The sequence below is a fragment of the Mercenaria mercenaria genome, chromosome 2 (genome assembly GCF_021730395.1).
Source record: "Mercenaria mercenaria strain notata chromosome 2, MADL_Memer_1, whole genome shotgun sequence".
NCBI classification, from domain to species: domain Eukaryota; kingdom Metazoa; phylum Mollusca; class Bivalvia; order Venerida; family Veneridae; genus Mercenaria; species Mercenaria mercenaria.
Window position 1 is genome coordinate 71,594,680 of NC_069362.1, and position 24,140 is coordinate 71,618,819.

The 24,140-nt window shown below is 35.6% G+C and overlaps 1 protein-coding gene across 1 annotated transcript; it reads right to left on the bottom strand.

Annotated features, from left to right (window-relative positions):
- Positions 1–9,675: 9,675 nt before the first annotated feature.
- Positions 9,676–22,907, bottom strand: LOC123564274 (COP9 signalosome complex subunit 3-like). The gene is made up of 7 exons (XM_053526485.1): positions 22,801–22,907; positions 21,751–21,800; positions 18,994–19,102; positions 17,126–17,229; positions 15,623–15,709; positions 10,735–10,815; positions 9,676–10,215 (listed from the first exon to the last, which is right to left on the bottom strand). Exons 1-7 carry the CDS (start codon positions 22,895–22,897, stop codon positions 10,159–10,161), a joined length of 585 nt encoding a protein of 194 aa, XP_053382460.1. The 5' UTR covers positions 22,898–22,907; the 3' UTR covers positions 9,676–10,158.
- Positions 22,908–24,140: the final 1,233 nt, after the last annotated feature.

A 24,140-nucleotide genomic window follows, 5' to 3' on the forward strand; every position in this document is an offset into this window, starting at 1 on the left:
TGCCCCATCAATGCATCATACTGTTATATGAAAAAAGGAGTCAAAATGACTATCGATTCTTCATTAAATACTACTGCCCACTCTTACTCTGTGATTATACCCTTACAGAAGAAAAAGGCCTGCTGTGTACATACAGCGTATATGATGCGTACATGATGTGTACTGAAATCAAGGGCTTTAAATAGTACGCAGGATATACACCGCACATACACCGATAGTACGTTTGTAGTACACTTTTGACATGCAAATGAGCTCTGCCGCATACTACTTGCTGTGTACATGCTGTGGACTACATAGTACACAGGATGTACGCTGGAGGAATTTAGTATGCGGGAAATAGTACGCAGCATGTACGCGGCACATACACTTTTCACATGCAAATGAGCCTGCGGTGTACTACCCCTGCGGCGTACATGCTGTGTACTCCTGCGGCGTACATGCTGTGTACTCCTGGCCCGAGTCCTGCGGCGTACATGCTGTGTACTCCTGCTGCATACATGCTGTGTACTCTTGTGGCGAAACTGCTGTGATAATGTAAATTCCTTACCCCACCAACTTTCGTATGCAAATGCTGACCATTTGGACAGAAAAAAACAGAAAAAAGATAAGTGACATGCATCAATAAGTATTTACCCTTACCAAAATAATGTAGATTGATGTTATCAAATAAATTAGTATGCTTTTCTTCATCCACTTTTCAATGAAATAAATCAATTTTTGTAGCATGTAATTTGGTAAACATTTGAAGAAAATGGCGTAACTGCATCAAGGGGAAACAACTTTAATGCAACTAAATATAAGTGTTATGATTTATTATAGACGATGTGTGCGTAGTATATATCTATTTTGATTAAAATCCATCTGAGAACAATCTAGGACTGGAATTATATAAGCATTTATACACTTTTACATCCGTAAAAAGTAGCGCACCAAAAAATTTTGGATTGATTTTTTCCAATGGGGCAAGCGCAATTAGCAAAATGGTTCTGAAAATATACAAGCGGCAAATCCGATTAACAGCTTTTTAATTTGGTGAGGCCTTAATGAGTTAACATAATGAGCATTAAAGCCTTTATAAAACATGATAGAATGGTGTTTTGCTTAAGAGTATTCAAATAACAGTGAGAGCTATTAATTCTTCTCATTCGGGCGCTGTTGAGGCATTATCTTGGTAATTATTTCATGTATTACAAAATGTAATGCAAGGAAGTTCAAATAAGGCTTTTGAAGTTTTCAATTATCCAAGTTAGAAAGCTCCAGGATTAATTCAAAATGAAAAAGAATATATTTTTACACTGCATGCAAGGTGCAGCTCAGAAATCACTAAGATGTAAGCTTCACAAATGAACATTGCAAATAGTTTGGCAAATTTTCATTGTTCAGAATACCGTTAATCTGAACTGTTCTATGCTATTAAGATAAAAGTTACTCGGAAATCAAGTTCTTGCTTCCAAAAAAAAAAAATGTACAAATCCTTCCTGCATGAAGTGTACTTCAGACTTTTACCTAAAAAAATTCAAAGTATAAACACCAAAAGAAAATGAACAAGTCCCTCCCGTGTATATGAAGTTTACTTCAGACTTTAACTTATAAAAAAAAAACTAAGTATAAATGCCAAAAGAAATTGTACAAGTCTTTCCCGCATATATGAAGTGTACTGCACAAATTTCAAAGTATCTGTGGTGTACATGCTGTGTACTATTTTCTTGTACAATTCCCTCCTGCGTACATGCAGTGTACTCCTTAAATTTTCAGAGTCTGTGCTGCGTACTTGAAGTGTACTAGTGACCTCCTGCGTACATGCTGTGTACTTGTTGAAATAGTACGTGGCATGTACGCGGCATGCGGTGTATGTAAAATGTACTCCTCTGGCGTACTACTGTGTCCGCGGCATATACACAGCAAATACGCAGCATGTACGCCACAGAGGCTTGCTTCTGTAAGGGAAGGCAGAGTGGCCCAGATGACAATTTGCTAGATTCTGGGTTGATATAGACTGTTAAATTGTTATAATTGTACCCCCCGACAAAGTTGTAAGGGGGTGTTATAATACTGGTTTCAGGTTGTCTGTCTGCCTGTCCATCCATCCGTCTGTCCGTCGACACAATCTTGTGCGCACTATCTCTGCTCATCCCCTTGACACAATTTAATGAAACTTCACAAAAGTGATCAGTAACAACAGTAGTTGTGCATGGGTCATGTTAGGTTCTTTCAGAAAAAAAAATTGCAGAGTTATGGGACTTTGTATTTTGTTACTATACTATATACATAGACACAATCTTGTGCGCACCATCTCTCCTCATCCCCTTGACACAATTTAATGAAACTTCACACAAGTGATCAGTAACAACAGTAGTTGTGCATGGGGCATGTTAGGTTCTTTCAACAACAAAAATTGCAGAGTTACGGGACTTTGTTTCTTGTTAACGTACTATGTATATACAGTCTGCATATGCAATCTTGTGTGCGCCTAATCTTCCGAACCCTTGCACACAATTTAATGAAACTTCACACAAGTGATCAGTACCAACCTTAGTTGTGTATGGTGCATGTTATGTTCTTTTAGATAAATATTCGGCATAGTTATGGGACTTTGTTTTTTGTTACTATACTGTCTACATACAGTCTATAAACATACAGTCCACATAATTATGCAATCTTGTGTGCGTCAAATTGCAATGTACTGTGTCAGTGCATGCGTGGGGTACATTCATCACCTTTAGTGATAGCTCTAGTTTCTCACAAGTTCTTCAATTATTTCTTAAATTTCTTTAAGGCAAGCATTAAATGCTGCAGCCAAAAATGGAAAATCTTGCTTATTTCCATAAAATACTGGTATTGTGACTCTTTTCATCTGGTGTGTTAAGTCTAAATCTAGTTGCTTTTTCTCGCTAGTATCTTCACCTGCATCTGACTGACTGCTCATTGTTTCATTCTGCAAGGCATGATAGTCCTTCATAACTTTGTCGTATTCTTTTTCAATAGCTTCAACTTCTGACATAATAGATCCCATTTCTTTTGTTTTCTCTTGCAATTTGTATTTATAACATTCTTAACGACCTAAATTTAAAGACATAATCTGCCCATGCAGATGAACCTGGCCTCATTACTGCTAAATCTCGTACCATCTCCCCATCTCCTCATATTTCATCAGCGTGGGGGTATCTGCGGGTAATTTCATTGCATACACAGCAACATACCTTAGAAATGCTGATGTCCACATATCAATGGTAAGCACCTTCTGTTTCTTGTTTGAAATAATGTTAATATTTGATTGCCCTACCAGTTGTTCCTGGTGCAAATGAAGCAGGTCACTTTCTTCGTCTGAAAAGTCAGAGTCTGAATCAGTATCTGATGTACAATGAACGTTAGGTCTGTGTCTTTCTGGTTCTTTTCCGCTCCTTGATGGGGCTCAAGAGCATTTTTTGGTTCTAGGGTTGTTTTTCTGTTGTAATGATAAGAATCAGATGTACTATGGTGTTCGGGATCTGTTGACACTGAATCTGATTCTGAATCTGTAGTTTCCGTGTTAGCTTTGGTTCGAGTCTTTTAGCTCACCTGAGCACGAAGTGCTCTTTTGTGGTCGTCGTCAGTCCGTCGTCAACAGTTTGACTGTTAACACTCTAGAGGTTACAATTTTAGCCCAATCTTAATGAAACTTGGTCAGAATGTTACCCTCAATAAAATCTTGGACGAGCTCGATATTGGGTCATCTGGGGTCAGAAACTAGGTCACCAGGTCAAATCAAAGGAAAGCTTGTTAACACTCTAGAGGTCACAATTTTGGCACAATCTTAATGAAACTCGCTAGTTGGATGATAAATGGTTTCTGGCAAAGACAATGGCAGCTCAGATGTTCTGGAACAGCTTTATTTGACTAAGTGTTGATAAATGTAGGCCATCACTCCCAGGAACAGCTTGTTGGTTCTGGACAGACCAAAATCCCTTGAGCCTTCACAAGTGTGCGTAGTCAATTTTGGCAATTCAAGTTTGTAGGGTGGTGTTAAAATGATCCACCCTCCTATTGAACCAGTTAACATCGACCGGGTGACGTGTCTGTACGTGCTTATGGAGCAATGAATTGTTTGCACAATCAACACTAATTTAACCCCTAATCTCGAGCCAAAATACTCTGTAGTGTCCAACACTGATTGTACTATAGTTTCTGGAGATTTGGATTTATCTGACAAATCATTCGCCCCTACTAAGAGAATAACGACATTTGGTTGAAATGTAGCAATAACTTCGTGATGTTCCACGACACCCTCAGTGTAACATCCTGTGAATGATGTCTGAATCATGAAGTCATATTGGCACAGATTAATTTCAATTTAATCATTCACTACTCCAAAGGAATGTTTTCAGAATGTTCTACAAACAAATGACTGCAGATCTGAACTTTGAGAGGCATGACGACACACTAGATACCAAGAATGTTCACGAAATGTTCCCGAGCCCCTGTGTCCAACAGAACACAGAAGTCATAGAAGTGAGCCTTACTTCCGTTATCCCTTCACAGTTGATGAGTAGAATACCTTTATCCGAAAAGTTTCTATATAATAATTAGTGAAGTCAAGCTGACAGTAGGTTTGTGTTCTATAACTTTGGTAAAATAACTGAAAAATTTTCTTTGTTAATGTTTTTTGCAAGTAAAATGAAACCCACGTTAAATATAATTTGTAACCGGATCTGCTATTGGCTCTTTATTTTACAACTGATACGAATGGCTGATATCAAGGTAACCGAAACACACGCATCTATACTTAAAACAAAAGCTACAAAAGTACTAATTGTATGTAGACAAAAATTTTATATGTATATACAAAAATAAAGGTCCATGACCACCACCATAAATTATTTTATGCTAACATAAAATACACTTATTAATAATAAATAATATTCTAATGTTCACATTTTTAAAACAGGAAAGTCTGTGATAATAACTACTCTACCTCTGTCCAAAAGACATTGCCATTTAGTAGATCCTACCGGTGGATACTTTAGGAATGCCCTCTGTCTGTCTGTCCGTCCACAAATCTAGATACTGCAATTACTCAAACAGTATTCAGGCTAGGTAAGGAATAGAGGGCAATATTTAAATTATGCATGTACATGACTTGTGCTTTAATGTCATAGGTCAAGTAAAATTGTTTATGCTCCATAACTTTTAAGTGCGTTGATGGATTATCTTAGTACTGCACCTATGGTGAAACAATGTGTCGCATACATGATCTATGCTTCTAGGTCAAGGTCACTATTGAAATTTAAGTAAAGATAGTTTTTGTTTCTTAGCTTCTAAATGCCTTGAAGCATTTTTAGTCCTAACACTGATTCCAACAACCACAAGAGATGAACACTAACAAAGTTTTCCACCAGTAGGGGACTTCTGTATTGCCACTGCAATACTCAGTCACTTGTCAGAACCTGTGACTGGGCTTTGAAAACCTTGGCTGGGACATCAGTGCCCGAGAGTGACGATTTCGCCTTACCATTTAGCAAAACTTTTCATCGTTATATATTTACCTATTTTCAATCATGTTGCCAAATATAATTTTTGGGTCTATGTGCTTAATTTTTCAGTTTGCAAAATATCAACTTGGAGTTCTTACATAGCTGCTTATTTTATGTTATTCTTTTGAATTGTTTTATATCAAAACATATATTGTCAAAATTAACCTTAAGAAAGACAGCAGCCTGATTTATTATTACTTAATACACAGGATGTAATAGATTCCGGCATTATTCAAGGTTTTTCCAGTTAAATAGTGAAACGCCATCACTTTCAGTTAAAAAAATGCAGAACTACCCTTTACCATAAAAAAATGCGTATTTTATTCTTAACCTGCAGTTTAAATAAGTATTAAATGATAAATTCATCATTTTGGGGGTGGGTTTACCTGCTTCCAAAGTAATATAAGTGTATTTCTGAAAGTTATAGAATCTTTGTTTAATTCCTAATTACATCAAAAAGATTTTCATGAGCTACACAAAATGGTTCCATTCCTGAACTTTACAGATGAATTATCAATGAACAAGCAGTCCTAACATAACCTGACTCTTTTAAATATTCATGTGAGGTCATGTACAGTTCAACTTAAGATTTTTGATAGTTTGGCATTTGTTTTGTTAGTTTATTTATAGTGAGATATTTATAAAGTAAAGGTATTGAATGTTAATTTTTCATAGTGAAGTTTTATTTTTGACTTGCATGCAAACTGTTGTTTTTGTTTTATAAAGTTACATTTTGTACAGGTGTTGTGACATTTTTGATAGACAAAAAGTAGCTTCAGGTATTCTCTGCTTTATCTTAGCGGTTAACGAATGGCATAGAGGTGCACAATAGTTGCCATGAAAACAGAAAATAAATCTACCTAAACCCGCTCCTGCCAGACATCTCAAAGTTTTGATTATCACTATGAAAATAAAACTGTAGTGTACATATTTAGTTACCAGGGAGCTTAGCTGTTGTTGTATCATTGCTGCTATAAAAATGTATTTTGACTGCATTTAAAGTATTTTCACTGTGTGGTAAAAATGTTTATTTTTGTGACAGCTTAGCCATTGTTATATCATTGCTGCATAAAAAATGTATTAAATTTTTCAATACATTTGAAGTGTTTTTTCCATGGTAAATATTTTTGTTTAGGATGGCCAACCATAATATTTTTGTTACCTAACACCTTGTTTGGACCCTGAAGCTATACCTTATTGGGCCTTCGCCAGCCATCTCTCATCTTCGGCAATGCAATCAGTTTAAGCCATCATTTTTGGAATGCTTGGGGAAAAAGAAATGATATATCATAAAATGGGGAGTGGGGTGGGGGTAGCATTTTAACAGCATCTGATATTTACTTACCTAAATACAAATAAAAATTACAAAGTAGCAAAACAGTGGCGAAGCACTAAAATCTTGAAATTGACAATATTTTGTGAATTTTAAAATAAAGAAAGTGAAAAGATTTTTGCTTTGTAACTCAACAAAACTGTGCCTGAGAAACAAAAACCCAGATATTTTGATTTCATGCTTGTGTGAAAGGGGAGGGGTATGCAGATTCCGGTATGTAGAATCTTTGAAATATATCTGTACTGATATCTCAGTGTCAAATTTTATACATGTTTGAGGCATAATAAATTATTTGCTTAAATAACATCCCTGCTTGCCCCAGTTTTTTCATGCTGCCTGACACTTTATTTTTTTAAAAGAAAAAAAAAAAGGAAATGTATTTTTTTTCATTGCTGTCAATTATCAGAAACAATAAAGCCCCTCCCCCTCCCCACCGTCAAGAAAAATGTGCATTTAATTTATGATGGCCTTATACACTTAATATGGAACAGTATTTTGTGATATTTTGAATGTTATTTTTTGCCAGAATGTGAAGAATAAAAGTTAATGTAAAGATGTTCAGATGTTTCTTATTATATTTTGTCCAAGCATTTTGCTGGTGAGTTGAAACAGTGATGCTCAACGGTCAGTTAAGTACCATTCCGGGAAAGGTATGGTACAACACAAGTCAAGTTTCAAAGAAGTTCTGTTATCAAGTATCAGGAATAAATGGTGGTTATTAAATCATCACCAAGATGTAAAATACATTAGGCTGTTTAGAAGGCCTCCAGTGCCGAATTGTTAATAGTCACCGACTTTAAATCACTTGCCCCCACCTCTGCTGTAAGTTTAGAACTTTCTTAGGGTGTAGAAGTCTCACATGTGAAGTAACCATCCATTTATTTTACCAAAGTTCTATGGTGCCCCCACTGTTATCTGAAATAATGCATGCAGGGACACCTGGGGTCTTCCTCCACCATCCAAAGCTGGAGAGTTGTCTTGTGACCTTTAACTGTGTAGATGTAACATTGAACTAACAAAACAAACTGTTTGAAGTATATGGAGGCTGGAGGCCTTTGTGCGATGTATCTATCACATGGTTGAAGTCATGGAAGTGAGGTAAAACTGTAACATAGTTTTGGTATTACAATGTGTTAGATCTATCACAGTTCGACGATGACATTCTTTTGAGGTCACATTGACTTTGGCTATCACATTGTAAAGGAAGAAAAATTAAGAAAAAGAGCTAAAATGTGATAAAAAGAATATTGCCTTTGTGTCATTCTTCATTGAATTTATTAGACTTGTTGGATAACAAAATCTGTGAGAAGAGACAGGGCACTAGAATGTATTAATGCTGGATAGAGGAATGGAGAATGTCTGTGGAAACTAGAGCCATCACTGGCATGATTTATAACCCTACAATACTGCTTTGTTAAAGGAAACAAAACATTGATTGAATTTCCTTACCTGCCAAGGAAATTCAAGTTCGAACCAAATCCATTTAGATATTCAAAATAGTAAAACTTTCACCAGAAATTTTAAGTAAAAAGGGCAAAATTCATGAAATATTGGTTCCAGGGTTACAGATCTTGTGTCAGGTGATGATCTTGACTAACTTATAAATCTGAATTAAATCCATCTACACGTGCTAATAACAAGCGGTAGAACAAAAGTGCATCAAACTTTAGTGAAAGATGGGATATAATTCCTGAAATACTGGTGCTGGAGTTATGGATCTTGTGTCATACCATGTGTAACTGATTTGATTTAAATCGTTAAAAAGAGAGTGAAAGTGCATCAAAACTTTAACTGGAAATTCTAGGTTAAAAGGGGACATAATCCATGAAATATTCGTGTAAAAGTTATGGCCCTTGTGTCAAATCGTGTGGTTGATGATAACAATTTTAAATTTGAAGCAAGTCTATCAAGTTAACAGTTAATGGGTGCAAGTACATTAAATCCTTAACCAAGCTGTGGATGCCAATGCATGGTGAGTAGGATAGCTCTTCATGTGCTTTGTATGGTCAAGGTAAAATGATAAATTGCTTGGCAGAGCCTGGCATTTTATCCAACTTGTTTAATGAACTCAAAAACAACAGAGTCTATTCCTTTGACAATACTGAAGTCTTTGAATGCAGAATACCGAATACTTGAACCAATTGCAAGGCCCTAAATCTCTCACCTGACTTAGTTTTTTAGAAAGACCGTTCAGTTTAATAAAAATCAAGAAGAAAATGCAACCTCTGATATGTGAATTTAGTTCTGCAGGTTTGATAAACTGGAAGACATTTGTCCAGACAATATAGACTATAGCTAGAAACAAAAATTAAAACCGAGCTGCATTATCATGTACCACCTTTACAGGATTTATCTGACATGTTTACCTAGATTTTCATCTCAGATTACAGAGTTTTAAATATGAATTAAATTTTAGAAACATGTGTTTTGACAAAGTTTTATAAGATCTGTAGAAAATGTGGCCTGTAGTGTTGATAAGATTTTTCTAAGACTTAAGACCCAGTTTTTGAACCAAGATGGCCAAGTTTTGAACATGGCTTAGATTTCATACAAACAAGCATTCTGACCAGGTTTCAAATAGATCAGGTATAAGTATTTTAAAATGCTACTGTTGAAGAACAGGTTAATACTGGTACAGAATCCAGGAACACTGGTTAGGTTAACCTACCACTACATAATAATAAAACCAAAAAATCTCAACACCTACCTACAGAATTGTGGGAAAAACATTATAGTCCTGTTTTCCTTCTGCAGAATACAGACAAAATCAGTTGATACATTTTCCTGGCTTTTATCTATTTTTTAGAGAGAGAAAGAAGACAAAAGCACACCAATGTGGTCATGATTTTATTGACAACAAAGTAATCAGCGACTGAAAGCATGTACTGAATAAATCTCAAATATACTTTAATAAATATGTACCAGGGTCAAACTTCTTTCAGCTTTTTATTAGCAATAGAAATTAATATTGTATAGCGGAACAGAATTTCATGACCAAAATAAAAAAAATATGCCAAAAAATCCGTCTTTAAACTTCTCTAGGTACAAAAAGAATAGTTAAGTACCTAGCCTTCTTTTCGTGTGATTTTTGAGCCCTTTTAATCTATTTTGGCATAAATCCATTATTCCTACAGCATATGTATAAATACTGCCTCTATACAATATAGTCAATACAATACTGCATCTATTCATATTCCAGTTGATTTTTTAAACCTGCTGGTCGGACACTGAGAAAATTTAAACATGATGTTTGTTCATGGCAACAGTTTGACAGCACTTTGAATTAACTTCTCCATAGAGCACATGTATATATCATCAGTATGTCTGCATTTTTGAACTTCCAGGAATATCATCTTCATGATTTCCGGAACTCTGAAAAAGTAACAATTTCTGTGCATCAGTAACAGAGCATGGTCCAGTTTTCTATCAAGTTTTGACAAATTATTCTATCCCATTCTGTTCTATAGGTACATGTATTTCTATTTTATCAGTACATATACTTGTTGTGTGTGATTACAAGAATATGTTTATATAATGTTGAAACATTTCACCACTGTACAACTTTATCTACTCTAATTGTTTACTTGTGAAAACCAGAAATCTATAGATTTAAATCTGTTGTCAAAATAATTATGTTTTGAAGGTTAAACACCAGTAATACAATGCCAATAAACCAAACACAAAACAAAAAGTAGAATTTTCTAACAACACAGAACAATAGATATTTGTCTGTAAATAAGTCGTATGATTTTCATTTATCAAAAATAAGGAAAAGCTCGCGTCTTTATTGATTACAAAATATGTCTGTAAGCAATAAATATTTCAAATTAAATCAAAAGAGAAGCATAAAACGTCTACAGCTAGTCTATATGTAAACAGCAGTTCACTGACCTTCTGAACATATTGAGGATTTACTGCTATCTCATTATCCATCTCTTTAAGCTTGGCATCCAACTGTATACATTTCTGCATCTAGCGAATATATACACAAATATTGATATATCACTTCTCTAGGAGCAAATAATTATTACATTAAAAGATATTCAAATCAAATTTAGATGAAAGTTTCTGGAGCAGCAGATGTACAGTCTATTGTACATTTACCTATTTTACATCCATTATCAAACTAGAAAATGCTTTTGTAAAAAAGCGCATGTCTCCCCCAATGCAAAGTCCTATAGGCAAGAAGTCAATAGGGGTCAGGAGCGAAAGTCGAAGAGACACTGATGGTTGGCTGCAATAGGGATCATCTACTTGGCATGTCCAGTCATCCCGCTAAATTTCAACACTCTTGGCCTAGTGGTTCTCAAGTCACTGTTCAGGCTCCTGTGACCTTGACCTTTGATCAAGTGACCTCAAAATAAATAGGGGTCATCTACTCTGCATGTCCAATCATCCTATTAAGTTTCAGCATTGTAGGTCAAGTGGTTCTCAAGTTATTTCCAAAAAATGATTTTACATGAACAGGCCACTGTGACCTTGACCTTTAATAGACTGACCCCAAAATCAATAGGGGTCATCTACTCTGCATGTTCAATCATCCTATGAAGTTTCAACATTCTGGGTCAAGTGGTTCTCAAGTTATTGATCGGAACTGGTTATCAATGTTCAGGCCTCTGTGACCTTGACCTTTAACGGAGTGACCCCAAAAACAATAGGGGTCATTTACTCTGCATGAACAATGATCCTATGAAGTTTCAACATTCTGGGTCGAGAGGTTCTCAAGTTATTGATTGGAAATGGTTTTCCATGTTCCGGCCCCTGTGGCCTTGACCTTTAACAGAGTGACCCTAAAATCGTTAGGGGTCATCTACTCTGCATGACCAATCATCCTATGAAGTTTCATCATTCTGGGTCAAGTGGTTCTCAAGTTACTGACCGGAAATGGTTTTCAATGTTCAGGCCCCTGTGACCTTGACCTTTGACAGAGTGACCCCAAAATCGTTAGGGTCATCTTCTCTGCATGACCAATCATCCTATTAAGTTTCAACATTCTGGGTCAAGTGGTTCTCAAGTTACTGACCGGAAATGGTTTTCAATGTTCAGGCCCCTGTGACCTTGACCTTTAACGGAGTGACCCCAAAATCGATGGGGGTCATCTATTTTGCATGTACAATCACCCTTTTAATTTTTCAACTTTCTGGGTAAGTGGTTTCTAGTTATTGAGGGAAAGGGTTTTTCCCTGTTCGGCCCCCTGTGCCCTTTGACCTTTGATGGAGTTCCCCCAAAAATCGAAAAGGGTCATCACTTTTTATGCCCAATACCTATGAATTTCAACATTGGGGTAAGTGTTCTCTAGTTATTGTCGGAATGGTTTTCAATTTTCAGGCCCTGGACCTTGACCTTTTGACGAGTGACCCCAAAATCGATAGGGGTCATCACTCTTCATGCCAATTATCCAAAGAAGTTTCAACTTCGGGTCAAGGGTTCTCTAGTTATTGATGGGGAAAGGGTTTTTCAATGTTCGGCCCTGTGACCTTGACCTTTAAGGGCCCCAAAATCAATGGGGTCACTCTTTCATGACCAATCATCCTTGAAGTTTCAACATTCGGTAAAGGGGGTTCTCTAGTTATTGACGGAAAATGGTTTTCAATGTTAGGCCCCTGTGACCTTTGCCTTTGACGGAGTGACCCCAAAACAATGGGGTCGTCTACCCCAGCAGCCCAAAACCCCTTGATTTTGAATTTCAGGAAAAGGTTTCCCATTTTTTGCTAAAAATGAAGTGGACGACGGAACGGACAAAAGGGACGGACGGACAGGGCAAAAAAATATGTTCCTGGGGAGACATTTTATAGTGACTGAAAATTACTTTTCATGTACTTGATAGGGAACAAGAAAAAGAAATTGTAATAGCAACAATAAAACTAGAAATGATTCAAAAGACACCCCAACTATATAATATAAAAAATGAAATCTAATCCTTTTGGAAGCTAGAACACATGCAACCACTTGTTTGGGGGTCATGAGAGTATGAAAATGTCCAAACTCCGCCAGAAAATGGCCCCAAAGGACCAGAAGAGGCGTGTTCTGTGTATTTTTTTTCAAAATCCCACATGCAAAAAAACATTTAACCTACATAATCCCTGTCTTGTTATGGAAAATTTTGAAAACCTTAAAGCATACAATAATACATAACGGGACAAATTTTTCTAATTTTTTACATTAAAATAGACCTGGGTTTTTGGAAAGGAGTCTGGTCTTGAATGCTACATATCTCCTTGTTAACGATGGTCATTTGTGAAATCGAATCAAACATGACATATTCCTTGGCTGTAGGCAATTTTCTAAACTCACAAACATACACAAAATTTAAGTTACCAAACAGTGACCTTGACCTCTGAAATGGTGACAATATTTTTTCATGCAACACACAGTCCTCTTAGCAAAATTATTCAAAATCCTACAATAAACTTTCTCGGCCAGAAAGAATTTTCAAACACCTAAACATATCAACAGAGATAAATCTAACAGTGTGAAATACCCAAATTAATGATGGCCATACTTTAAACATTTATTATTGCCAATCATTCTTCAAAGGCAAAAAAAAGCAGTCATCAGGTAAATTACCTCGATCTAGCTGTAAACACATCGACGTATTTTTTTCTTGGATTTCAAAAACCGTACCATACCCTTTTTGATTTTATTTTCGCATAAATTCTATTCAATCTACACAAAAAACAGCTTAAAAACAAATTTAAATACAATTCTACACTTCAAAAAATAACCCATTTTCATGTAAACCTTTGGGTTAATGAACAAACAAATTCTTAGGGGGTAAACGATTCAAAAATTTTAAAAGAGGAAATCCCTTAAGTCCCCTTTAAAACATTAAAATTTTTTAAGGCCCAAAAATCAACAAAAACAACCCCGGAAATTTTAGAAAATTTGAAATTTTTTAAAAACTTTAAAAACAAAGGGGGGGAAAAATTTTTTGTAAAAGGCCCTGGGCAATTTCATGCCAAAATCAAGCTTTTTTCCCTGGTTTTTTTTTAGAAAATTTTTTTTTTTTCTTGTAAATCAAGTACCCCGGGGCGGTCTTTTTGCCCCCGGGGGGCAGTTTAAATAATTGAAAAGTCACTGGGCTGTACAGAAAATACAAAATCTGGGTTCTGTTTATTTTTAGAATTTTTTTAAGATTTTCCTTGAAAATAAAGGCCCCCTTTGGGCTGGTCAATTTTGCCCCCGGGGAAAGTTGAACAAATTTTGAGGGCCCACTAGGAAATGCTACATGTCAAATATCATCCTAGGCCTTTCATTTTTATTTTTAGAAAATTTTTTGAAGTTTTTCCTATGTAAAATAATGCCCCGGGGGCGGTCAATTTGACCAGGGGCCTATTGAACAAATTTTGTAAAACCATAGGCAATGCTACATAAAAAAATATCTAGTCTCAGCCTTCTAGTTTTTTTTAAAAATTTTTTTAAAGTTTTTCCTATGTAAATCAAGTGACCCCTGGGGGCGGGGTAAATTTTTGACCAGGGGCAGTTTAACAAATTTTGTGGGGTCCACTAGGAATGCACATGTAAATATCTAGCTCTAGGCCTTCTTTTTTTTTTGAAAATTTTTGAAGATTTTCCTTTTGTAAATCAATGACCCGAGGGGGGTAAATTTTCCCCGGGGGGCCAATTGAAAAAATTTGTAGAGGTCCCTAGGAATCTACATGTAAATATTAAGTCTAGGTTTCGGGTTTTTTTAGAAAATTTTAAATTTTTTTCCTAGTAAATCAAGGCCCCCCTGGGCGGGTCAATTTTGCCCCCGGGGGCAAAGGGGGCCGGGGCCACGGCAACCCCGCCAGGGCCGGGGTTTTTGGGGGGTTTTTTTTTCCCCGAAAATGGCCCCGGGGGGGGAAATTTTGGGGGGGGCCCATGATTTGAACAAATTTTGTAGGGCCCACTAGCATCCTACAGTAAAATCTAAGCCTAGGCCTTCGGGTTTATTTTTGAATTTTTTGAAGTTTTTCCCAAGAAAAAAAGTGACCCCTGGGGGGGGGGTAAATTTTGCCCCCGGGGTCATGATTTGAACATTTTAGAAAGGGGTCCCCTGGGGCAATGCTACATGTCAATATCTAAGCCAAGGGCTTCTTTTTTTGAGAAGAAGATTTTTGAAGATTTTCTTTGTAAATAAAGTGCCCCCCTGGGGCGGGTAATTTTGCCCCCGGGGTCATGATTTAAACATTTTTGGGGTAAGGCCCACAGGCAATGCTTCACACCAAACTAAGCTCTGGGGCTTCTGTTTTTGAGAAAAATTTTTTAAATTTTTTCCTTTTGGTTTCCCAGGCCCAGTGTTCTGCAGGGAAATTTAAATTTTTGAACAATTTTGAAAGGGGCCATCCAAGGAACACCCCTGTGAAGTTTCAAAAAAAAATTTGGGCCCTTTTGGGTTTGGGAGGAGATGTTGTTTAAAGGGAAAGTGGGAGGGGACGAGGGAGGGAGCCGGACGTGGCGATCACAATACCCCCCTGAGCACTTTGTGCTAGGTGCTCGTTGAGCTAATAAAAACAAACGGGAAGAGAAAACCCCTATCTACAGTAAAAATTTGTGTATGTTTCATGTTTATGCACATCACTCGATACAAATTTTAATTACAATGAACAAATGACAAAAAATTTAACATTAAAAATACAGATGCAAGTTCAAATTTTGATTTACTTTTGGGGTGCCTTTAGTTAAACTTTACCTGGCTCAGCAAAACTGGAAGAGTTTAAGGTATTAACGGGTTTTGTTCAGTACTGACAGTCAGTAGCTCCAAAACATCTATAATTACAAGAATTTAACCAATTACCATATGGAGAACATATTTTTCTGCTTCTTTTGGTCCAGATAACTTCACTCTGTTAGCCATGTCAGTCAGTGACAGTGTCAAAAATGTCTGAAACAGAAAAAAAATGCCTTAGTGAGTTTAGGTTTTATATCCAATCCTACTTTTATTGAAAATTTATAAAATAAAGCAATTTGTTGACCTTACCGCTTTTACAGTATAAAATATGTAAATGCACATTTTTTCCGCTAGACAAGACAAACGGGAAAAATTTTTGTATCTTTCACAAAACTTGAACACAATTACAGAATCATGACCTTGGTAAATTCACTGTATAGACTGAAAACATTCTGCAGCCCACAGACAGAATGTCGAGCCCGGCAGTCCCTTTGGTTTCTAAGTGTGACCTTGACCTTAGCCCAGGGACCGGGTTTTTGCGCAGACACTCTTTCCAAAAATGGTGAACATTCACCCAAATTATATAAAAATTTCCCCCAGCATGAAGAAGAAATGCTCCAAAAAATTTCAATTTCCCTCTGCCCCTCCAACTGTGACTTTGACCTTTTAGAAAAACAGGAGTTTGCACATGACATCAGACAATTAAAACAAGATTGCCCATGCATGTCTCAAAGATAGGGCCCCGGAAAAAAGCAACGCACACTGCACATACCCAACCCGTCAAAAGTGACAACAATAATCGAGCTCACTGCAAGCGGGCTCGACAAAAATGAATAGTGGACCTCAAAAAGGCTTACATTGAAATTCTCATGAAGTAATGCATTTTAGCTAAAGCCAAAGGCACCCTTGAAAATACAACAAAGGATTTCAATGGCCCAAATAAAAAGGTTTCTAAAGAAAAAGCTGAAACCCTGTGTTTATAAAAACAGGAGGCGTGTATTGTTATCAAACAGTCTTGATAAAAACTTTTTATAGAAAATAGGAAAGCCTTTTTCCCCCGGACAAAAATTTCAATAAGGCCAGATGGCCAAGACTTCTCCCCCTAATTTCCAGCCAAAAAGGTAAAAATTTTGGGGATGCAGTCTTGGATCAGGTTTTCAATTCAAGGGAAATTTTTTCCAATATCCAAAAAGGGAAAAACTAGTCCTGCTATGTTGGCGAGGTTACTTGGGCATTTTATGGAAAATATTTGAAATTGGGCAACACTTGCGACAAGATTTTTTTAAAATTTCCCAAATACACAAAAAAATAAAAATGCACATGTTTTTCTTTCATGAATGCAAAAAAAACTGAACAATCTTAGGTGCACTTGTGTGAAAATATTTCAAAATTAGACAAACACTGAACAGTTTAGGAATAAATGTTTGAAGACTTTCCTATTTTAGCCCTTCTGACTACTGTCTACAGCGCAGCAGAATCATTTGAACAACGTGCCAAGTTTCCCAAAGTCAGAGAAGACATGGTTAGAAGAAAATGTTGAGGGATGACAGACACAGCTAAACAGGACATGAACAACAGAAGTTACGGGCATGCTTGAAGAGAAATAAAAACATAAAAATCTATGTATACCTTTGTTAATCTCTGTATATTTTTCTTATAGATGGATGTTAAACACTGTTTTACAAGCCCCAAGTTTTTTTCCCGAATAAATAAATCAAAAAAAAACTGTGTTTCTGTAAAAATCTTTTCAAGCTAATACCATATAAGATATTTTTTCCCTGCGGGAAAAATTTTTAAAAATTTTTTTTAAAACCCAAATAAAATTCGTAATATTTGCCTCTATAACCCGCATAGGGAAGAAACGGGGAGATCTTTGATTTCGTAAATTTTTACATCGTATAAAAAAAATTTTTTTACCCCGAATCCATAATTTTTATAGTAGTAAAAAAAACCCTTTTAATTGGAGTTAGTCTAGGGGGAAAATATAAATTCTTTTATAGTTTGAAATTTTATTAAATTGTATTTGTCTAACTTGGATTTTAAACTGCGAATTTTAATTTTCCGCCAACTTCTCAAAAAAATTTTTATCATAAAAAAAGAAAAAAATTTTACTCGACTGAAAAATTTTGATTTTTGTCCACATTCCTCTGGCCTCCAGGATTATTTGAGGAAACTTTTACTAAATCATGTAGGGCGACACGGGGGCTGAAATTTCAAGACATCTTTTTAAAAAAAAAACATTTTAAATAGTAATGCACAAAAAAAATTTTGTTGAAAACATTTTTCAAATTCACTACTTGTAACTGAAATTGTAAAACGCGAATTGTTTTTTTTTATAAAATGATCTTGTCTTAAAAGATTCGTTCACATATTTATACCCAAAACCTTTTTTTGGAGTAAGCAGTGCAACGGGTTTATGATCTTTTTTTATGGATAAAGTGAGAAGTATTTTGACTGGAAAGCATCCAATCTTTTGCCTGAAAGCTATTTAGCTTCTGCACAAATTAAATTTGACACAAGTAAAAACCCAATCCATCATCTGGGGGAAAAAGTGTTATACTGTTTCTACAGGAGACACTGCCCCCTCGGGCTTTGATGGCTTGAACCCCCGGCTTGAACCCCCTGACCACTCTGGTAATTTGTGTGGACATTTTTGGGTCACCGAAACCCTGGTTACCCAAGCTTTTTAAACCCCTCCCATTCGGGTCTCTATGTTTCCTGTAGTTTATGATCATTGGTACCAATGACCACCATGGTTTGATGTACCGATCTATCTGGAAGCTACGGGTTTTAAATCCCTAACGTCTTAACCTCACACTTGTCTTCCCTTTTATGTACTTGCTACAACCTGAGATGTTATTTTGGTGGGGGGGGGGAAATACAACAAAAAAAAATTAAACAACAAAACGTTTTGCTTAAAAGGCATGCCATTTAAAATTTACGAAATTTGATAGACATTTTAATAGGTGATAAGAAAATACAAATAATAATTTTAAAAATTGAATTCTATCCAAAAGATTTTAAAACCCTGGGAAAAATAACAAACCATTTGTCCCCAGTCAAAAGTTTAAGAACAAAATTTATGTATAAAACCATTTTTCCATGGAGAATAAGCGCAAAAAGGATAAATTTCTGTAAGCCTCTAACACAATGACGACTGCCATACTGGGACATTTTTATCCCCTATAAAAACCCCAATTTTTGCATAAAACATGGTTCAGTGAAAAAGGGTTCACATAAATGTTACACTAACCACAAAAAAATTAACACTTTCGACATTTCCCAAAAAAAGTATATACAGTTGTGTGCACCAGGCATATTTTTAACTATAAGTAGCAGGAAAAAAAGATTGAGAAAAAATTTTTAATTTTGGTATTAAAGCTTAATATAAAAAAAATATTTAAAAATCGGTATGCTAAAAAAATAACTCCCGGTAGTTTTTCCCTGTTATTTCATTGGGGACCGGGTTCAAAACTGTACGCATAACAAAATTTTACCTGAAATTACAATTTCAGAAAGAGGGGCTCTCTCAAATTTTTTAAATGCTGGTAGATCATACCCCATAAAGTAGTAACATAAAAATTTTTTTGGAATCATAAGCCCACCCTGAAACATCACAAGATATTGTTTAAAATATGTCTTATTCATACACATTTCTGTAAATATAACAAAACAATTTCGATAAAAATTATTTTTTCGCCTGTCTAATCTACGACTTAATATCTTTCAAACACAGGGGTTAAAAGGTTAGTAAATTTAAAGAGACCATCCCTTTTCATAATTCTGACTGGCTGTTTCAGTTGATTCAACTAAAAGCCCCTATTTCCCAGTTTTCTATTCTACTGTAATGGGTGCCTCCAATTAACATAAAAATTTTCAAACTTTTAAAAAAAATAGAACATATTAAATAATTTTCCAAAGATACAAGTACAGCAAAAATTCCTTCCTTTAACGGGAAATTTCAAAGCGTGACTTATGCTTTTGAGGGTTTTCTATATATTTTATTGATTAAGAGTCTCACTGAAGATACAAGGTTCCAAACACTCAAATCACTGAAAAATTTCTTTTTATTGCAATTATGCCAACACATTTTGTGACCAAAATCGATGAACATTGGATAAGTTACAGCACAGAAAACATTATAGGATGCCACCTGCATCCCCCTCCCGCTGTTTTCTAAAATGCCCCCTTTCGGGCATGTTAAAACTAGAAGTTTTTAAAGAACTTTATGTGTATTTTTTCACTAAATAAAGGACCAAAACCTGGCCAGCAATGAAACCCAAAAGGGGGAACACCAGGTGCAAAACTTCACATCTATAAAAAAATCTTAAAATGTTTTAGATCCATGTCAAGGCTTTTTGAGATACAGGGGCACAAACTTTTTTTTTTTACTAAGTCGAGGGCCATATCTGGGCTGCAAAAAGAAAGAAAAAAAAATCAGGGGGCCAAATTCCAAATTTTGGTTAATATTCCTACATGGTTTTAGACGTATGTGGAGTATTTTTTAAAATATATGCAATACAAACTTTTAAGCACTTTGTGTATTTTTCACTAAAGCCATGGACCGTAACTCCAGTGTTGTTGAGTGAAATCCCAGAGAACACCATGTGCACGTCTCCACATGCACCATGTCACGTCTTCACATCTGTATAAAAAAACAATTCCCAATGTTTTAGACTCAAAAACAAAAACTTTTTGGAAAACATGGACCAAACATACCCATCTAGAATTTTTGACAATTTGGGCCGTAACCGATTTAACCCATAGAAATCCGGAAAAAAAATCCCGATGAAAAAACTTCAATCTTGCTTGAAAAATTTTATGTTTTTAAAAATTTTAATGAAAGGGGGACGGGTTTCTCAGGGTTTGCACACTGGCCCTTCCCAAACCGAGGTCGGGGTTCGATCCCTCAGTACTCGGAATTTTCAGAAACGTTTTCAGTGTTTCCCACCCAACTAGAGGTTACGGTCGGAAACCCCGGGGTCCTTGCGTGATAGTGCTTACACTGGGGACTTAAAAAACCGGGTGTCTATTCGCAAAGAGTAGGCTAAGCGTATATTTTTGATTCTCTGTCGGGGGGCTTTGTCCACTCTGCCCCTTTGGCAGATCACTGTTGTACTAGTAGAGGATGAATATGCCCCTGTGTCTGCTTGAACTAGAAGCCCTTTTTAAAAGAAATTTACATGGAAAGGGCACTATAAAAATCTGGTTTTTAAAATAATTTATAAGGTTTTGCGAAATTTTCAGAAATAGTTTTTTACTAGCATTCTAAAACAGTACTCTTGGCACTTTTTCCCAAAAAGGGTTTTTTCTTATTAAAATTGTTACTTTTTTAGTAACAAAATAACAAAATTTTGACGCACTTTTTAGTACCTTAGGGCTTTTTAAAAATTTAGAATTTATCCGATGAAGGTCAGAAAGACCGAAAAAAAAGTTTTTTTAAAACTAGTCTTTAAACACCTGCTGTTTGCAGTTGTTTCCAATTAAACCCCCCCCTTAGTAACTTGACAGCTGAATAATAAATTTCTATGTTTTAATGACCAGGTCTAAAACTTTTTGAGACTTTTCAAAACAAATTTTACGCCCCTTTATGCTAATTTTGACTAAGTTTTGGGGGGATAAAAACAGCATTGGGGGGTTTTTAAAAGCCTATCCTTCTAGGGTTTAATGAAAACTTAAAAGTTGTCATTGACGCTTAGACCCATTAATTTTTACCTCTTTTGCTGATACGGATTCCCCATCCATAAAAGTAAAGCTGGCTTAGATTCTGGGTAACAACAAAGTGGGGTATGAAAAGTAAAATAATATTAAGTAAATTTTTTTCCAAAAAAGCAGAACAAATTTGCAAAAGGTTTACAACAACAGATTCAGGAATGACAAAGAAATACCAAAATAACCTTGCATGTCCCTAAAACCTTACTGGCAAATATCAAGCAATTAAAATTAAATTTTCTGACCTGGCAGAGGGCACATGTTAGAATGAGCTGTGTGGAAACAATGGGGTTTTGTTTAAAAGCTTTTACCAGACCTGGTACCACGATTTGGGTCAATAAAATAAATCAATGAACAAACCTACTCATTTTATTAAAAAGTTTCTAAAGACATTTATTTACAATATTAACTTAAAAAGTGTTGTACCCCAACTCCAAAAATGAAGAAATTTTAAGGGGAAAATTTGTTTAAAACCATTTTGTTAAATGAAAACTGCTAACTTATCATTTTAATTTTGACTTTCGGGCAGAATATTTTTTTACCTGCTTCCTCTCGACAAGGTTATGTGTAAACTTGTGACATAAATCTGCATCTGTAACATAATACAAACTGTGTTAACTTTCTTCTTTAATCAAAAACAAGATTACTGGTTAGCACATGCAATACTGTGTGTAGATTTCTGACTTTTCATTACAATCAAGATTGCATTTTATCTCAGTTTACTTTTTGTATATCACTGAAGTCATTGAATTTTGTGAAAATGACATTCCAGGGCTTCATGCAAAACAGATTTTCGGACATTCTCGCATACCAACGGTCTACCATGGTTTCCTGGCTGAACCTCTGGTTCATTTCAGTGATACATTTTGTTTGTTTACATTGCAGGGTAAAAGTTTTTAGCAAATCAGTTGAATTATGTGACAAATCATTGGTGCCAAATTATGAGGAATGTTTCTATTTATCAAAACAAGTTTCTAAATGCCGTTTGAAGAGCAAATCTGTATTGATCCCGTCTTCAGTCAACTCTGAGCATATAGTTCAAATGTTGCTTTTATTTTCTACATCTAACACTGGAAAAAATGGATTGCTGAAACCCTGTGGGAATAAAGGTAGTACATGCAAAAAAATAAACAAATCAACATTTCTCTCAAACTATGACGGAAAAGGGGGTTTTAAAATTTTTATTGAGATTTTTAATTTTATGGACTGACCAATCGAAAACCAGACAATCATCCTCCAGCAGTATTCTTAAATAAACCACCAAAATTTTTCTATCAGAATCAAACTAAAAAATATTTTTTTAAACTATACTAGAAAGGGATTTGAACAGTTTATACTATTAAGCATATTGCAAATGAGTCTAGCAACTTTCGCTTCATTGTACAAAAATAAACCCAACTGATATGCTAGAGTGGTCATTAATCTAATAAAGACAGAATGCATGAATTCAAAATCATATTCTAGGAAATGCCTTTTAAATTTCCAGTATGTACATTATGAGTCTTGTCAGGAATTTGAATCTTGGAAATGATCACTGGGAAGCTTACATTTACATTTTACAATCTTAAATAACAACAAAATAAACAACTTACAACTGTCTGTAGCATATCGTACATGTTCTCCATTACATGACAAGATAAACTCTTGTGTTTGTACAAACAATGTTTCAAAGTCAGGAACATTTGGCATGCTGTATTTTTCACACCTGAAAAGTAAACAATGTGATGTCAAAAAATTAAAAAGGGCAAGTGAAAATCAGCTGAAAATATCTAAATAAGACATTGTTTTTATAAAATTTTAACCCTTACCCGCTATTTTCTTAAAGGATGGTTTTTCTTTCAAATTTTGGGCACCCACTTATTACTCAAAAGGGGGTTTTTACTGAAATTTACTGACTGAATACGAACAGTGCAGACCATGATCAGACGCCGGATGTGAAAGGGTGACTTGGGCTGCCTGGTCGCAAAGGCAGAATCATCTTCCGCCAGCGTCAAGGGGAGGTTATAACAGCTGATAAATATTAATTTTTAAAATTTTTTTTTTTTAACATAACCATTTGTTGCAAACTTAAAATTAACTGGTAAACACTGAAGTCAACTACAGGGGGAAAGTAACAGAAAATTTTTTTTCAGAAATTGTTTTTTTTTCTTTGCTAAATACCTGTTTTTATATTCCGGCTTTTTTTTCACTAACATGTCTTTTGAGTGATATTTAATTTCAAGGTAGAGATCCTCTCAGTATTTAATTGGGTAAAAATACAAAATAGCTTAAACCAAATTGATGTCAGTACAGTGCAACTTTTCAAAGGACGAAATGTTTGTTTTTACGAAGTTCTTGCCAGAAGAAAAAGTTTATGCGAATTATTTCTACCGGGAAAAAAACGTTTTTTCTTTTAAAAGGGGGTTTTTGCCCCTTTTTTAAAAGATGGTGGGGAAGACCCCCCGATGCCCCCCCATGCTTTTTTTATCTGGGTGGGGATTTGGGGAGAACCACTGACCTTCTGTACAAAAATTTGATGAATCAAAGGGCCCAAAATTTTCTGAAAAATACGAACCTAAACGCCCCTGGGATCACTGTGACAGGGTTGGCAAAAAAATTTTTATGAAGTTTTTGGGGTTTAAATTTCCCCCCGCCCGTATCAGAGCGAGGTGGACAAGGGGAAAACCAAAAAAATTTAAGGGGATAACTCCCCTGAAAATCAATGAACCAGAAAATGCTGACAATAGCACAATGGGGGTTTGGGATGATCACTCCAAAGGGTTTTTAGAAATACGTCCAAATAAAAAAGGGAAAGGGCCCAAAAAATCATAAATTTTACTAAGGGCCCAACCCATTAAAAATTTCGAACCAGAAAATGCTAATATGCACATGGCAAGATCAGTCTTGTGAAGTTTGGTGAAAAACCCCCATGGTATTGTGATGTTTTTTGGGG

Bases quoted from the DNA above. Each gene is read 5' to 3' on its own strand.
- LOC123564274 (XM_053526485.1), bottom strand. From the start codon at position 22,897: ATGCCAAATGTTCCTGACTTTGAAACATTGTTTGTACAAACACAAGAG. The intron at 19,103-21,750 runs GTAAAAAAATAT...GTGATGTTTCAG, and splicing joins ACCTTGTCGAGAGGAAGCAG to GGTGGGCTTATGATTCCAAA. The intron at 15,710-17,125 runs GTATACATAGAT...TTTCTGTTTCAG, and splicing joins ATATACAGAGATTAACAAAG to ACATTTTTGACACTGTCACT.